The sequence below is a fragment of the Ceratotherium simum genome, chromosome 25 (assembly GCF_057802395.1).
Source record: "Ceratotherium simum simum isolate JZ-2026a chromosome 25, ASM5780239v1, whole genome shotgun sequence".
Taxonomy (NCBI): Eukaryota; Metazoa; Chordata; class Mammalia; order Perissodactyla; family Rhinocerotidae; genus Ceratotherium; species Ceratotherium simum.
Window position 1 is genome coordinate 16,794,935 of NC_141924.1, and position 16,724 is coordinate 16,811,658.

General features: G+C 50.0%; 1 protein-coding gene across 2 annotated transcripts in view; it reads right to left on the reverse strand.

Annotated features, from left to right (window-relative positions):
• Positions 1–16,724, reverse strand: part of ABTB3 (ankyrin repeat and BTB domain containing 3) — a 302,523-nt gene that overhangs the window by 34,788 nt on the left and 251,011 nt on the right. The window contains exons 5-11 of one of the 2 annotated variants that reach the window (XM_004418069.3): positions 12,113–12,278; positions 9,689–9,778; positions 7,648–7,749; positions 5,592–5,685; positions 5,340–5,475; positions 4,408–4,628; positions 2,757–2,935 (exon numbers count right to left, since the gene is read on the reverse strand). In XM_004418069.3, coding sequence (XP_004418126.1) covers positions 2,757–2,935; positions 4,408–4,628; positions 5,340–5,475; positions 5,592–5,685; positions 7,648–7,749; positions 9,689–9,778; positions 12,113–12,278 — 988 coding nt within the window. The remainder of the gene's footprint in view (positions 1–2,756; positions 2,936–4,407; positions 4,629–5,339; positions 5,476–5,591; positions 5,686–7,647; positions 7,750–9,688; positions 9,779–12,112; positions 12,279–16,724) is intronic. The other variant, XM_014780586.2, reaches the window with a different exon arrangement.

Here is a 16,724-nt window from a genome sequence, read left to right on the forward strand (position 1 = left end):
AGCTGACAGGGAGCAGGCTCTAGTCCACAGCTCCTGACAAAGGCCCCTCCCTTCTTCCCAGCCCCCAGCTGCTGCTGTCAGAGCTGCTGGCTGCCCTTTGGGGGCAGTGGCTGAGTGGGGCACAACGGGCCTGCTGGAGTGCTGGTAATGTTCTATTTTTTCGTCTGGGTGCTGATCACACAGGTAGGTTTACCTTGTGAAAATTCATTAGACTCTACAGTTATGATCTGGGCACTTTTCTGTATGTACGTCATACTTCAAAATAAAGCTTACTTTAAAAATCCACAGATTAGGTTTACTTAATATACAAGATGCCTCAGTAATTTCTGGAATTCTCATTCCTAAAGAGAGGGAAAAAACCCACCAAAACACCAACAACCAATTAGAACACCGAGACCCTAGGAACAGACCTAAGAATGTTTTTCACTAACGTGGTTTCTTAGGTAACTCCAGGTGAAAGCCGTATTTATGTATGTATTTTCAAGCTGGGGGGTGAGGGCTGAGGGGCGGGGAGAGTTTGGTTTTGAAAGGCTTCCAGCAGGTTTCGCTTTCTGTTGAATCGCTGAGGCTCATTACCCTAAGGCCGGCACACCTGCTCCCATTTGAGGTCTCCCTAAGGCCGGCACACCTGCTCCCATTTTCTCGGTAGAGCTTGACATCAAGCACAAATCCAGCCCGCAGGGGGCCCTGAGACTCTGGGCTAAGGACGGGGCGCTAATGAGAACACCTAATGGGACTCGCTCTGGACCTCAGGCCAGGTGCTCTGTGGCTCAGAAAGCAGATGGGCCGTGTTGCTGTTGCTTTCCTGTGGGGCCACCCCAGCTGTCGGAGAAGGCAGCTCCGTGCTGCCCTCTTCAGTCTTGGCGGGCAGCCCATTGGCCTAGCCCAGTGGGGGAACCCACCTGTCCTTTTGGTGCAGAGGCCTATTTCCCCTGAGACTTCACAGGCTCCATTGTCTCAAACTGACCCCAGAGTTCCACAAAGCCTGTTCTGGGGCAAAGAGGTAAGAGGCTGGAGCCAGACCACCTGGGTTCAATCCCAGCTCTGCCCCTTACCAGCTGTGTGACCTTGGGCACATTAGTTACCCGCTCTGTGCCTTGATTTCCCCATCTGTTAAATGGCGATAAGAAGAGTGCCTCCTTCAAAGGTTGCTTGTGAGGATTTAAATGCATTAATCCTTATAACATGCTTAGAATAGTGTCAGGCATATAGTAAACATAAAATATATATTTTAGCTTAAAAAAAATCCTTATTTGTGTCTTGAAATGGTTTATTATAAAAGGGTTCCAAGGTCAAATGAATTTGGGAAACACTTGATAGCCTTCGTAAATTAGGCCCTACAGTAGAGAAAGTGGGGTAACCCAACGTTATCCAGAGGAGAGGAGCTGACATTCAGCCTCTTCACAGGTCGGTATTCACAGCTGGCTGGTGCCTGGGCTGCACTGGGGTGTTAAATATTTTGATATCATCCCTGCCGAGGGGGTCGTTTTGATAGGACACCCTTTGGGAAATACTGGACGTGCCACGTCCCCTGGTGAGGCCATCTTTATGATAGAGAACACTTACAAAGCACTCACTAAGTGGCAGGGACACTCTGACAGGCATTGATTCATTTTACCTTCACAACCAGCCAAAGAGGTTAACAGAGTATTGTCCCCATTTTCAGACGGGGAAACTGAGGCAGAGGGAAGTTAATTAAACTGACTGGGGTCATAAGGCTAGAAGTGGCAGAGCCAGGTTTGAGCCCCTGCATTTGGCTCCAGAGTCCATGCTGTCAACCACTGTGCTGTAATGTCCTTCGTGGCCCAGTGGGAAGTCCTCGGGGTATGTGATGGTTGGGGCACCACCTCCTCAGAGCCTCTCAGGCGGACCGGCCCCCCTTGTGCTTCCCACGGCCACAGTGGTGGGGCATCTGTCATGGCCTCCCCCTGCACTGGGCTCTCCACCCTGATGGCTGGCTGGGGATGGGCACGCCACGGCTGTCCATTCTCCAAGTTCCCCACCAACACACACAATGCCACATGGCTCACCAGCAGGGACTGGATGTCTAATATGGTATTGCCAAACAAACGACCCCACAGAGATGTTTAAGAATTGATCTCACAATAGCTCAAGGGCTGGACTGGTGTTTTGAAGGGGCTGCAGCATTTCCCTGTTGCTGGGAAAGGAGGAATTAGGAGACCCAAGAAGAAGGGGTGAATCTCAAGGGGTCAGCGGTAAACTCATCTGATCCTCTATCCCTGAAAAGCGTTTCCCACAGCCTGGCTTTCCAGAAACCTTGGCAAGGTCTGCACCCCACTGATCTAGGGCGCTGCACCCATCTCCCCCCACTGGATTCCTATCCACGCAGGCCTGCTCTAGTCTCAGCACCTCAGGGACACCCTCCTTGATGTCTCACACCTCTCAGAGCCTGTGCCACCCAACTTAACATTGTTTATGCGCCACCTCAGTGCCCCTGGGGCACATGTCTTGATATTATATCCCCAGCTTTCGTGCAAGTTCCCTGGGTTAGAAGGTATCTTTCTACTTTGTCCCATGTGCCCAAGTGCCTTGGGACATAAAGGTGCTCAGCAAAACAGCTGCCCACAGATGAGTGTGCCAAGAGCTTTAGCCAGCTGGGGTCCCTCCACCACCAGTGGCCGTGACTGCAGCGACCCCACCCGAAGGGCAGGATCCGAGACTAAGGGACCATGGAGATGATGAACCTCCAGCCTTGTTCTCTGCTGATGACCCCAACAGCGTTAAACCCCTCGTACCTTGCTCGCTTTCAAGATCTCAAACATCAAGGGCAGGCCTTGGGTAACGAGCTCCTCTGTGTACTCTTCCTCCTGGATGGTCTTAAACTCCTTTAACAGGCACTGGATGAGAGGCCTGCGGTGTTGCTGGAAGGCGATCCGCAAAGACTCCAGCCACGTGTGCAGGGTCCAGGGGACACCTGGAAGGGGGGAGGGGAGGGCAAGGCAGAAAACAACCAAAGGAGAAGGCGTGTTTTTATCTGGAAGTTGGCTTTCCCCCAGGATATTACCAAATTATGAGACCAAGGGACTGACTTTCAATGAACAGAGCCAGTGTTGGTCTTTTCCCCAAAGACTTGCAGAAGTTGAAATTAAAGGTCATAATTCAATTCCCTTAACTATGCGTGTCCATGTCTGCGTGCTACTCATATTATTAGGGGCTGCATTTTACAACATATAATCATTGTGTAGGATATTGGCGTTATTATGCACACTACTTGTGCTTATTACATCCTCCTGAGTTCTGACTTCATTCGTCTCTATCCTCTCTCTGGGGAGAGAGAAGCTCAGGAGGGAAAGAGTCTTGCCCAGGATTAGACAGCACACCCACGCCCAGAAGAGAGCTTAGAGCAGGGGAAATCCATCAGTGGACCTCACATCTCCTGCTCTGGCTGGGACGGATATTAACATCTGAGTAAGAAGACATGGGAGGAGGCTGCTGCTCCCCTGTGCAAAATGACACTTCCATCTGCAGGCACTTCATCAGGTCTTCCTCCTTTAATAGAAACCTCTCCAGCTGCTGATTGCTGTGATCTGCTTCTCCCCTCTCATGAGGCACAGAGACTGTATCTCACACTGTTTATAGCAAGCAGACCATTCAGAGGCTCGAGCTTCATAATCATGCTAAGCAGGCTCTCAGGGCAAAGGATGAACACCCCACATACTAAACAGCCACCTTGCAAGAGAGGCCCGTTTCCAGAACAGCATCGGGGGGCCCCTCCTCAGGCCCTCACCTGTCTTGACCTGCCACACCCTGTGTTTAAGGCCCATTGCTAGGTCCTGCTGTTCCCATGCGGGGCTAAGGCCACTAGACTAGTGAAGTCTGGGCTAGCCTGTACTCCAGACGCACAGAGATGGCTCTGGGCTAGCTCACTCAAGGAAGAGCCACCCCTAAATTTTCCTGAGAGGGTTTTGCCCCCCGAAGCGCAGTGGGTGGAGCCCTGGTAGGAAGGAGCCCTCTCCTGCTAACTGTTGCCCGGCCGCCACATCATGGATTTGGGTGTCCTAACGCAGCGATTCCCCAACCACTGGGAACCACCTGGGATGATTGTTAAATATAAAGATTTCCAGCCTTTATCCATCCAGACCCTCGACAGCAGAGCCTCTGGGTGTAGGGCCTGGCAATCTGTATTCAGACAAGCTCCCAGGTGATTCAAATTCCTAAATTCCCAGGGTCCAGAGTTCGGGAATCATGGAATGAGGATGTGCGGATGGGTTTTTGGGGCTGGCAGGATGCTGCAGTCAAGGGGGTCAGGGTGGGCGTCCTAGCCTGGAAGTGTTCCAACCAGCAAGTGAGATATTCCCTGGGCCCCTGTGTGTGTATGTGTGTGTGTGTGAGACCTAGAGCCGGGCAGTGGTGCCATGCCCAGCGGCGAAGGGCGCCCAGACTGACCTATGCTCCTGATATCAATTGTGACATCCACGTAGCCATGCTCAGCGCTGTGATACATGGCCTCCCTCAGGGCTCTCAGTTTGGCCTTGCTGTTGCGGCTGGCACACAGGGGGGGCGGGGCTGTCTCCGCCAGGTCAGTCCCCTCGGCCAGAATCTCCTCCAGGGACAGGATATCACTCTTCTCCTTCTCTGGCTGAGCGAGCAGTTTGCGGAACACATTCCTGTCAATCATAAACCCAGAGAGGAAGACACTCAGAGATGCAAGGGCTTCGCCGGGGCAGGGGTGGAGTGGGGCAAGTGGGGAGACTACTCCCTTGGGACAAGGGGATGATAGGACCAACTCCAGGGTGGGGTTCCAGAGACCTGACCATGGGCGCTACGTTTTGGGGATGGAGGAGATGGTGGGGCGTGACTGGCCATTTTTCCTTGAGGACAACTTGCAACTAAATGCTTTCCTCAAATATCTAGAGGGCTCTAGAATGCTGCCCTTTTAACTGCCAGCCTGCACTCCGGCCACAGTGAATTTGCTTTACTCGGGGTTGTGTGTAACAAAATCTGATGGGGTAAATCCAGAAGGAAATGTAGATGGGGTGTAACCAAACTTGAGGGGTCTCATTATTTTTTAAATGGGTTCTTCTCACTCACGGCAGCCGACATGATCTACTCTGACCAACCCCGGCAAAGAGGGAAGGCTCTGTGAGGTGAAAGCTCGTGGGGAAAGGACAAAACAAGCCAGTCTGAGTGGACGTGCACAGCATGAGGTTGGCTCTTAGCAGAAAGCCAGCAGTTAAGGCCGCTCTGGCTGGGCCTGGGGCCTGGACTGCCTCTGGGCCCCACATCCAGAGATGTAGTGGGTCTGGGGTAGGCCTGGGAATCTGCATTTTTAACAAGCACCACTTGGGACCTTGTGGCTCCGGCCCATCCTAGCCTACCTGTGTCCGTGGGCTGCGGCCTGGCTGAAAGAGTTCATATCACCCTGGGGGGTTGTAGAAATTCCATTCCTGTACATGGTTCCTATCAGGGGATCCGCACCACGCTCCAACAGCAAACTAACCAGCTCAAAATTTCCTGCAAGCCCAGAGAAGGGGGTTTTATAAGAGGATAAAGCAAATACACAGTCATAGACACATCAAGAGCCAGGGCGGTGGAGATCCTTGGCCAGGATGAGAATCAGCGACTCTTACCTACGGCAGCTGCGAGCTGGAGGGGCGTTTCGGAGTAGTTCTCCTCGCCGTGCTCCACAGAGCCTTCCACCTTGGCCCCGGCGTCCAGGAGGAGCTGCGGAGGAAGAGTGGCCACTGAGATGTTTAAAGGATGTGCAGTATGAGGAGGCGTCAGAAAAAGTTGGTGGAAATCAGTGTGATGCCAATGTTCCTGCCCTCCCTCTGGGTCAGTGACCATGTGCACGGGGTGAGGGCAACTGCACCTCAGAGGATGAACTGAGAGCCTCTCGTATCTTCTAGAACCTCAGACTACTCAAAGCGTGGCCCACAGACAGCAGCATCAGCATCACCTAGGAGCTTGTTGGAAATGCTGGTTCTCAGGCCCCCCAGACCAACTCAATGAGAGTCTGCATTTTAACAAGATCTCCAGGTGATTTAAATGTACACTGAAGTTTCTAGAAGCATTGAACTAGAAGCTCCTGGCACCACAGTGCTGGAAGACTCCCTTTTGGGGTCGGTTACACAAAGCCTCAGAAAGCATCAGAGTGATCTCTTAGAGCCACAGAATCTCAAGAGTCCCGAAGGACTTTGGGGACCTCCTGGGCCAACCAAGGCAAGCGTCTCTTCTAGAACACCCTGGATGGCTCTGAGGACAGTCTAGCAAATGCTCAGTTTCCTAGCCAGCACGATCAGTTAATAAAGCCACACAGTGCGCTTCCAGGTTTTGCTTCATATCACTCCATTCTGTGCCTTCCCTAAGATATCTGGGCTTCTTAACAACAGAGATTCCGTCCATGCCGGATCTCACAATGAATGTGCTGTCAGCATCACTGATGTAAAATGGGGGGTGGGGAGGTGGGAATCTGCCTTCTGTACTCACTTTCCAGGGCTCCCCGAGGGCACAGCCAGGAGGGGCTGCCTACGTGGCATTCCATGATGCATTCGATGGTGCAGCTGCGGCAGAGGGGCGACCTGACTTCTGTTGGGCCTTGCTTGGCTGCCCGCTGCTCCCCTCCCTGATTTAAAGGCTGGGGATGCCACTGCATGTTAAGGGGTGGCATCTGTGTCCGGCAGGCCACCCTCCGACCCCTTCTTTCTTAGATTCCTGTACTAGGAGTGGACTGGGCATGATGTTCTAGAAGCAGAAGCCAGCTCTCAGCTCTACCTCCTGAAACATGACTTTGGATCTGTCTTTAGGATTCCCATGACCTAGGAAACAACAAAAGATTCCCGTGGAATTCTAACGTTGCCTAGTGGTCCCTGTAACGCTATTTCCTGCTCTGTATAATTCAAAGAGGACTGGACCACATAAAAGGAGGTGAGTTCCTGATGCACCTGAAGCTCAGCACTCACTATGGGGCAGGTGTGGTCATGGACCTGGACGTTGACCTCTTTTTTCTGATGAGGTGAAGACCAAGTTTAAGATCTAGAATGTACTGGATGGCTATTCATTGGACACCAACTTAACAACAGCCAGAAAAGGTGCAGGCAATACACACTTGTATGCCCAAAGGATCTCTAAGGAGGACATCTCTCCATACTCGGGGAGCTGTTTCAGAAGACATACGTGAAGGCCCTACTCTAGACCTCCTGGATCTGACTCTCAAGAAGTGGGATCCAAGCAAGCGTCTTTGGGAACCACTCCCTTGGTGACTTGATGCTTCTCTCCACTGCTTGGAAACTACTAGCCTCTAAGCCAATACTGGGGTCACACCTAAGGGGAGGTTCTAAGGTCTTACACCAGCCAGGTCTTATATTCACGTTCTGACAAGCAAAATGAGCAAATCCGCAAAATCACAGCTCAGGCCCCACCCCCGAGCAACCGGGAACCACTTCGTAGGTTTGCTCTGTGTGTGAGGCTGCATGTGGGTACGTGATAATTTCATATTGGTTAAAGCCAGGCCATATAGATCATTACATATAATATTTTCATTCACGTGATATGAATGTGCTATATTTAATTGCAGTTAACCAATATGAATCTCTTAGGGACTATGCATGCTGGGAGAGGTACAGATTTGCATAATGGAAGAGGTAACACTGAAGGTCAGATGTGGATAGGGAAATACGTTAATACCTGAACTACAGGAATATGTCCATGCAACACAGCAAAAGTCAGAGCCGTCCAATGGCGGGTCTCGGGGTGGACGGATGGATATTTATGAGGAGTACTGACAACCTATAAACAAATTGAAGTTATTTTCAAAATGTGACCTTCACAATACTGACTAGCAAATCTGACCTATCTGTGGCTGTGCACCTGGGCTCGAGATGTACAAAAGGACATCCTGAAGGTGTCTTGGGAGATGTTGGTGATGCGGGGTGGTGACTTTATGTCCTCCATGCATAATAAGGACTCCTTTGCTTCTCATCTGAAAGGAGTTAAATGGATTGCTTCTGACCACCTCTAAGGTGCCTTGGAGAAGCTGTAACGGCGGCTAGAAGGAGCCAGCTCCCCTACCTGTCTCCTCTTTCTGCTATGGGAGGATGGTGGTTCTGAGAGCCACGGGATGTCAGATAGCGTGAGATGCCACTACCATTACATCCACACCCTTAGGGGAAATTCTGATTCGAACTTTCAAGCCACAGAAGACCACCACCCATCTGACGGAGAAATGTCACTCTCCGATCACAGCTCACCCCATGCCATCCTCATTTCATTCTTCTGCTGGCTTCCTGGTTGACAAGGACTGTCATGCTACTCGAAACCTGGGCACAAAACCTTCCCTGGACACACCGTGAATGAGCAATCTGACATGGGTCTTTCGGGACGGGGGCCTCAAAATACCCCAGGCCAGGAGAGAGGCAGCAGGCCAGCTGAAGGTTGGGGTCCTGCAGGATCAGCACCCACACATGGCTTTTCTCCCGAACATTCCTGGGGCCATATAACCACATGCATGCTTCATTCAGAGAAGGTGAGTTCACTAAACACCCACAGGGGGAAGGCCTTGAGCTGGGAGCTGTGGGGTGGGCCAGAGAGGACCAGAGAATCCCGCCAGGACCCAGGCTGAAGAGCCCTTGCAGGTGTCTGCGCAGGGCTTGAGGATTCAGAGCAGGGGTAAAAAAAAAAACCAAAAACCCAAATATTCGAAACTTAATAAGATCCAAAATGGTGGTTCTGGATCCAAAACTGTGTCTATTGCCTGCTTTCCTGAGATGAATATAAAACTCATTAATTAAAATTAAAAAAAAAAAGCATAGTACTAAGACTACAAGGGCATCTAATTTTAAACTAAAAAGGTTTCGCAGGGTGGCTGAGTTACGATTGCAGCATGTCAATCTTCCCAGCTGCTGAGGCTGCCAATAGCCAGCGGCTGGAGAGAGTGAGTCTTAAGACAGCATAGAACATGGTCAAAAAGTGTGATTTCACCTATTACAAGCCTTGGGGGAGTGGAGGGACCATATTAACCAAGTCCCAAACTTCTGCCAGGTACTCTATATTTATTCATTCCAAAAACTCTCTGAGACAGGTGCGATTATTCTCCCATTTTGCAGACGGAGACACCGAGGCTCAGAAAGGTTAAACCACTTGCCCAAGCACAAAAGCAAGTCACTAAGATGCAGCGGTTTCAAAATCTGAACTCAGGTGTCAAATTCTTTGGGGGTGCGCTCTCCACTATACCACACTGCCTCACGGTAGCTTTGCAATCAGCTTTAAGACCTGTGGTTTCAATTCAGCCAAGCGGGTGAGCCAATCAGGATTTGGTGGGGGAGGGTGGAGGATCTGGGGGAGCTACACCTCAGCTCAGGGACGTGGACCAGCATGGCATTAGGCAGAGGGAAAGGGCTGATGGCTCAGGAGAGCTCTCTCTGCCCCGATCCCAGAAGCGATGGATCAGCAGTGAGAATCAGAGACTCAGTACTGCTGAGCCAAGGAAAAGCTGGCGCTCCTTGCAGCTCTGTTGGTTGTTTTGAAATGAAACATACATATAGATAGCACCTTGGAGTTTGGTTGGGCTGGGGCCTCTGGATGGAGGAAATCCATCAGCTGATCTGACCTATTTGCTGGACTGAGCACCCTCAGCCGTTGCTCTTGGGAGAAAAAGCCCCCCCTCTCTTTGCTCGCCTTCCCCTGGGACTGCCAGGCCGAGGGGCCCTGCAGCCCTCTGCACCCTCACCTCCACATTCAGGTCAGCTCCGGCATCCAGCAGCATCTGAACCATCGCCTCGTCCCCTCGGACGCAGGCGTACATCAGGGGGGTCATGCCCTGTGGTGAGTTAAAACCAGAGAACGAAGGTTTACAAGGTGGCTGTGTCACTCAATGACAATAAACGGAAAATCTCACTTGTGTGGAGGAGGCTATGTCTGTACTCAAAATCCAGCATGTAAAAAATAAACATGAGCCCAGTGACTCATAAGGTCATAACCCTCCATGTTTTGGAACCCAAAATGGAGGTACGAATGGAACATAAATTGCCTTTTTTGCATTTATCTTTGCTTAAGCTGGAGGATTTTCATTTGTCTGTTTTAGGGTGCCACAGACCTAAGAATGTTTGCTGAAACAAGTGGCTGATTTCAACTTGCAGCTCTTAGGAACTTTCTGGATTCTGCAATATCAGCCCTAAGCTATCTAATTGGTAAACACTGTTTCCTTGACATTCTCTCGTTCACGATATAACAAGTGTCATCTTTGCTCTGCATAAGCTGTTGGTCAGTGTCAAGGGAAACTGGACGCCTCTGAGCATGGCCCCATCCCTGACAAGTGGTTTGACATGATCATTTACAAGCAAAAGGCAAGAATATTTGGAACGGTTCTCAGGAATTCCACATCTGTCCGTGACTCCTGCTTATTATAAAGGACCACAACCAACAGAAGGAAGGGATGGATTTCTTAATAAACAGTGTTGTGAAGGCAGCTATTTGGGAAAACGTTCGAGAGCCTTATTTCACAGCGTACACCAAATTCATTTCTCGTGTGACTAGAGGTATAGAGAAAAAATTAAAACCATAAAGGACATCTAACAGGTCTCTGGATCTGTTTCTAGGCGTAAAAGTAATGGAAGGAATCACAAAGGAAAATCATTACAGTGTTGAGGACACACAATTGAAAACATTATAAAGCAAATTAAAAGGTAAACAATAAATTGAGACATATTTGTCACATTGTAACAAAGGGTTATATGTTTATATGTAAAGAGCTCTTCTAAATAAAGAAGAAAAACAGTAAAGTGCCAATGAAAAACAGGCAAAAGATTACTAGGGAACACACATATAGTTGGAGGGTGTGTACCAAGAAACAAACTGGGGAAAGTAATTTGAGATTGAGAACCTTAAGGAAGGCTGATGTGCTTCAGCCACTATTTCCACTTTTAAGAATTTCCCTAATGCAATAATCAGAGATTTGAACAAAGACTTGTCCTTGTGTAAGTATATTTAGCTCAGCAATATTGATATAAGTAATGAGAAACAACCTAAAAATCCAACAACAAGGTATGGTTAACTGAATAAAGAATATGACCATCTTATGTAGCCATTAGAAGCACTTTTCTTTTTTTTTTTTTTAGATTTTTATTTATTTATTTTCCCCCCAAAGCCCCAGTAGATAGTTGTATGTCATAGCTGCACATCCTTCTAGTTGCTGTATGTGGGACGCGGCCTCAGCATGGCCGGAGAAGCAGTGCCTCGGTGCGCGCCTGGGATCCGAACCCGGGCCACCAGCAGTGGAGCGCGCGCACTTAACCGCTAAGCCATGGGGCCGGCCCAGAAGCACTTTTTTTTAAAAAAAAGAATATTTAATGATATTGCAAAGTAACTTTAATATAAAATATTGGAAAAAGCAATATATAATAAATTCTTGTTTTTTTAAAATAGTATAAATGTGAGTGCGTGTGTGTATATTAGGGCTCCTTGGTGTTGCTCAAGAAAATTATTAGCTGCTATCCCTTCCCTGGACCTCGCTACATGAGCTGCTCGTGAGAGAAGAGCTCCGTCTGTCCCCTGTGACTTTCTATCTGGGGCTCACATTGAAAGCTGCTGTCTATTTTCTCTGTCTGTGACATCTTCACCAACACGGGGTGTCTTCCTGACTGGTAGACACACGAGCCTCTCCCTGTACCTCCATTTCATGGGTTTAGGGGATGGCTGCCTATCTCTGAGATGCCTCCTAGGGTCTCCCTCAGAATGACTTTTGTGTATCTTAAACATACCCTGAAAGTTTGGTGAAAATCTGCCTGGACTTGTTCTGTGATACAGTAACAGACAGAGAGGCAAAGAACTAAATTTAACCATGCTGGAAAAAGAACTTGAAAGACACATACTAAATATAAATGATAGCTGGGTGATGGCATTATTTCCTTTCTGGAATAGGCCTATTTTTCTCTATTTTCCATTTCAGCTGCAATGATCATGTGCTAAGTCTATAAAGATGAACAAGGATATTTTTATATGATATTTTTAGAACTTAAAAAAAAAAAAAAACACCCTAAGTCACCAGCAGGGGGAGCCTCTGCCCAGTGCCTGCTGTTTCCCTCTTTCCTGCCATGGGGAGGTGCACACGGTTGGCGGGGGTAGGGGTGCCTGTTCAGACACTGGGACCCTGTACCTGTTCACTCATGGTGTTGATCCCATCGGGCCCCAGGAGAGACACCGCCTGCTTCACCAGGTCTGTCCGCCCACAGTTCAGCATCCGGAAACCCAGGTCCTGCTTAAACTTGGCTTCGATGGCCACTGCGTCCAGCTTCCGGGACGCGCAAAAGCAGTCGTCGGCCCTAAGGAAGGGAGAGATGGTCAGGTGGGTGGCTTCCCCAGGGACTGGTTCTGGAAGGCCATAAGAATTGGGAGGCACCAAGGAGATCTGGCATTTGCTTTTCATGTCAATTGCCTGTGCCTAGGGTCCAATTAAAATATGGATGTCTCCTGACTCTCTTTTATAACTGCTGCTGATCTGTCTTGTGTCTCTGTGCTCCCAAAGCATACTGAACTTAGTAATGGCTAGTATTTACTGAATGTTTACTATGGGCTAGGCACTCTACTAAACTTTACATGAATGAATTAGTTTAATCCTCACACAACCCCAAGAGGTATTTTCTTTACCCCTCTTTTGACCATGGGGAACAGACACAGATAAGGGGCCTGCCCAGGGCCACACAGCCAGCAAGCCGGGGAGCTGGGATGTGAGCCAAGGCAGTCTCTGAGAGCTGGCCTGTGCACCTACTGTGCCCCCGGTCCCCCGAACACGGCACACATGCTGCCTCTTTCCTCAACGGACTTCCCCTGCAGGCTGGGGACCTATGAGAGCAGGGACTTGTCTAGTGCGGCTCTGCATCCCCGTGCCAGACAGCGCACAGCATGCAGAGGTGCTGAAAAACGTTAGCTAAACAAACACAGAATGGGTGGATTCTCTACATTCAGAGCAGAAGCAGGGCAGAGAAGGGGCAAGATGAAATGAGAGTGTAGCGGCAAGGGCCATCAGAAAGTTAACCCAGCCAGCTGGGCGCAGCGAGAGTGGGTAGGGAAGGGGTGAGGAGGAGAGTCAACGGATTCAGGAAGGTGATACAAACTCTGCTCGTCAAGGATGTTACCTCCTCCTCACGGTGAACTGATCAATCATTAAATCACTGAGCAGCTGTTTGCGACAAGCTCTGCTCCAGGTGCTGAAGACACGGTGACACATGCCATTGCCCCTGCCCTGGGGGCCCACTGCCCAGAAGGGGAGAGGGCACAGGCACTGGTCATTATAATTCCACGTGGCAAATGCGATGACTGAGGGATCAGAGACATGCACCAAACGGACCCTAGGGGATCCAGCAAGGCTTCCAGGGGGCGGTGACCCCTGAGCTGTGTCTTAAATAAGGAGACAGGAGAAGAGAGGGCAGAAGGACTTCGAGCAGGGCCAGTGGGAGCAAGAACATGGAGATGAGACATGGCAGGCTGTGTAAGGGTAACTCTGGGGTTTTAGTGTCTCTGGGGCATAAACTTCTAGGCAGTGCCAGAGCTGAGGGTGGTGAGGTAGGCAGGGGCCAGATTACAGGGGACCTTTCCCTAATCCTTAAGGCTCTAGACTTTATCCTTAAAAGCCATCGAGGGTTTTTCAGCAGGCAGGAGAGCAATATGGTTGGATGGCCAACTCGAGGAGGGTGGGCCTGAGGAGAGCCAACCCTAGAGGTGGAGACGTGTCAGTGGTAGATAAACTAGCGGAATGGACAGAAGAAGCCACCGCCAGAGGTGAAGTGACGAGGGGCTGAGTGAAGGCGGTGGCTGCTAGGGTGGAGTAGAGCTTGTGGATTCCGTCTTCTCCACCTATAGGTGCCCATTTCTCAGATTATGGCCCCGGCCCCGAGCCTGGTGAACCACACACTTGCGTCAGCTGGAGTCAGCACTGTCCAGACCCCTTCATATTCCTTCCTCTTGCTAATTCACAGGGTGGAAACTGAGGGAAGGAGCCAGGTGTGGAGAATTCCTGGTCCCACTCCTGCCTCTAACTAACACCCTCTGTGGCATAAGGATGGGTTAAGTGTGTGAGGGAACGACCTTCTTTTTTATCCTTGGAGGAAATGAGAGGGGCTACTGTTCCAGCAAGTTTATGGCACTAAGGCTCCTGTTCATCAGTAAGGCTAGGATCTGGGGGAGAGTGCTTGAGGGGTGATTCATAAAGAGAGTCTCGGGAAGTAGGTGGGGTGGCTGTGCGCTCGACACATATCTAATTGGGTTCCTGAGATATCATTCATCTCTGCTGGCAGAGGAGCCTTGGGCAGAAGGCTATCCTGAAACAGGAGCCCAGTGATAGGAGATGCTAGGGCTCTCGATAGGAGACACTAGGGGGTTGCTTTTGGCCACCAGGGGGAGATGATGCAGTGAAGATAGAATCCAGAGGCAAGAAGCTTGGTGTTGATACGGGGTCTGCTCTGCATACAGGCTTCAGGGACTGGGTGTCAGGCCAGGACTCCAAGGGCCTTTTGTATGAGAGCACTGGGAGGAACTAAGAAAGGTACTTAGCGGCCCATAGTTGCCCAGGACCCTGGACTCCAGGATTAAGATCTTTTCATGGCAGATGGGTGAGCCAAGACCACCCGACACTGTTGAAAGACTCTCCAGGGAAGCCTGAGGGCTCCCCAGGTGTTGGGGGAGGACTAAGGACGCTGGGCCTAGCTTTAGACCACGGCATCAGCAACCAAGATGTGAACTTCTAGGGCACAGAACGGGGCTCTGCCATGAGGCCCAGTTCATGGGGCTTTGGACTTGAGAATCCTACAGCTGGGGTTGCCAGATTTAGCAAATAAAAACATTTTAGCACATACTGCATGAATCAGACTTACACTAAAACATTATTTACCGTTTATCTAAAATTGAAATTTAACTTTTAACCGGGAAAAGGGCAGAGCCGCTTGCCATGATCCAACAAGAACACGAAGAGAGACCATGGATCCTGCTAAAGTGTAGACAGCACCTATCGGCAGGGGGAGAGGGAAGACCCTTGGTGCAGCAGCAGGCTTCATCAAAGGGACCAATGTTCCCTAAAAACTGGTTAAGGAATAAGCTTCAGGCCAAATGGAGAGGACAGAGAGAGAAGGGTTAGAGCAACAGGGCAAGGTCCTGGGGTATCCATCACAGAAGCTTCCAGAGAGGGAAGGGTGGGGTCTGCACGTGCTGTACTGAAGAGTCTGGAGCCTTGATTGGGGGTGTGTGTGCAAATCTTGAGAAGTATCAGATTTGACTAATTGTCAGGAAAACCTTTCTTCCAACGGACTACTATCTCATTCTGGTAGAGGCTGTCTTGTGAGATCTAGAGCCTCCTTCTTGGGAGCAAAGATGCTATGAATTGTCATTGTCACTGAATTTGCAATTTCCTCTTTCCTGTCTGTGTCTAAGTCCCTTCTGCTTGATGCTTGATTGACTCTCTCAAATAATCATTTTTTTCTAGAGTCAAGCTAAATTCCATGCGACTGGATAAATGTCACTGAGCACCTACTGTGTGCGGGCACCAAGCAAAGGGGCTGGGAGGAGGAAGACACAGACCCCACCCTGTGTTCACTGAGCCCCCAGACTGGTAAACCAGTAATTCTGAGAACATCAGGAGAAGTGTTTAGCAGCTATAGAGGTCCTTGATTTTAATTAGAAAGAGACAAATGGCAAGAAAATTACTGTAGCTAAGGTGATGATGATGATAATTGTTATTAGAGGAAGCTAACGTTGAGTGAATACTTACTACTGAAATCTAAGCTCTTTCCATGTATTAACTCAGACAACGATCACCACAAGCCCACCGTGTAGGTGATATCAGGAGCGCCATTCCATTCCCCATGGAGAAACTGCCCAAGTCACAGAGCCAGTAAGCGGTGAGCCAGGGTTTGACCCTGGCTATCTGACTCCCCAGCCTGCCCACCTCTCTGTGGGACCTGGCACTTCTGTATCGTGCTGATGTGCCCACATATACCACTGCCTACTTGAGTGCGTCTCTTGGATGTCTCTCAGACCCTCAAATTTGGCATATCCAAAACGGAACTTTTAATAACATGTCCACCCCCCACCCATCAACCATGTCCTCCTGTCATCCCATCTCCATAAATGGCACCACTGTCTACCCAGGTGCTCAGGCCAGAACGTTCTCTTATGCCCATAGCCATTCCATCAGCTGTTGATTTTGCCACCCAAATCCCAAATTCCAAATCCACCTCTCTCCACCCCCACTGCCCATACCCTGGTTCCAAACGCCAGCACCTCTTGCCTAGATTATGGCAGTAGCTGCCTAACTGGTCTTCCTGCTTTCGTTCTTCTCTCCATCCAAACCAGTCTCTTACACAAGGTCAGAGTGAGCTTAAAGTGTAAGTAGGACCATGTTAGCCTCTGCTTAAACCCTTCCAGTGCCTTCCCACGTACTGAGAACAGAATGCAGCTCCTCACATATGGCCTACAGGGCTTTGCAGATGCGGGGCCCTGCCCTGCTCTCCAGCTTGCCTTCCTCCTACACTCTGCGCCAACAACTCTCCTTCTGTCCCTTCAATGGCCAGGGGCTTTCCTGTCCTGAGGACTTTACTCCTGCTATTCCGTCTCGCCGGCATGCCCTTCCCCTGGCTCTTTGCAGGGCTGGCTCCTTCTCACCCCTCAAGTGTGAACTTGAATGTAATGTCCAAAGGAGGGCTTATCTGAGCAGTGTCTCTAAGGGAGGGTATGCCCCTCTCCTGTCTTTACCGCCCCTCCCACCCCCCATCTCCAGG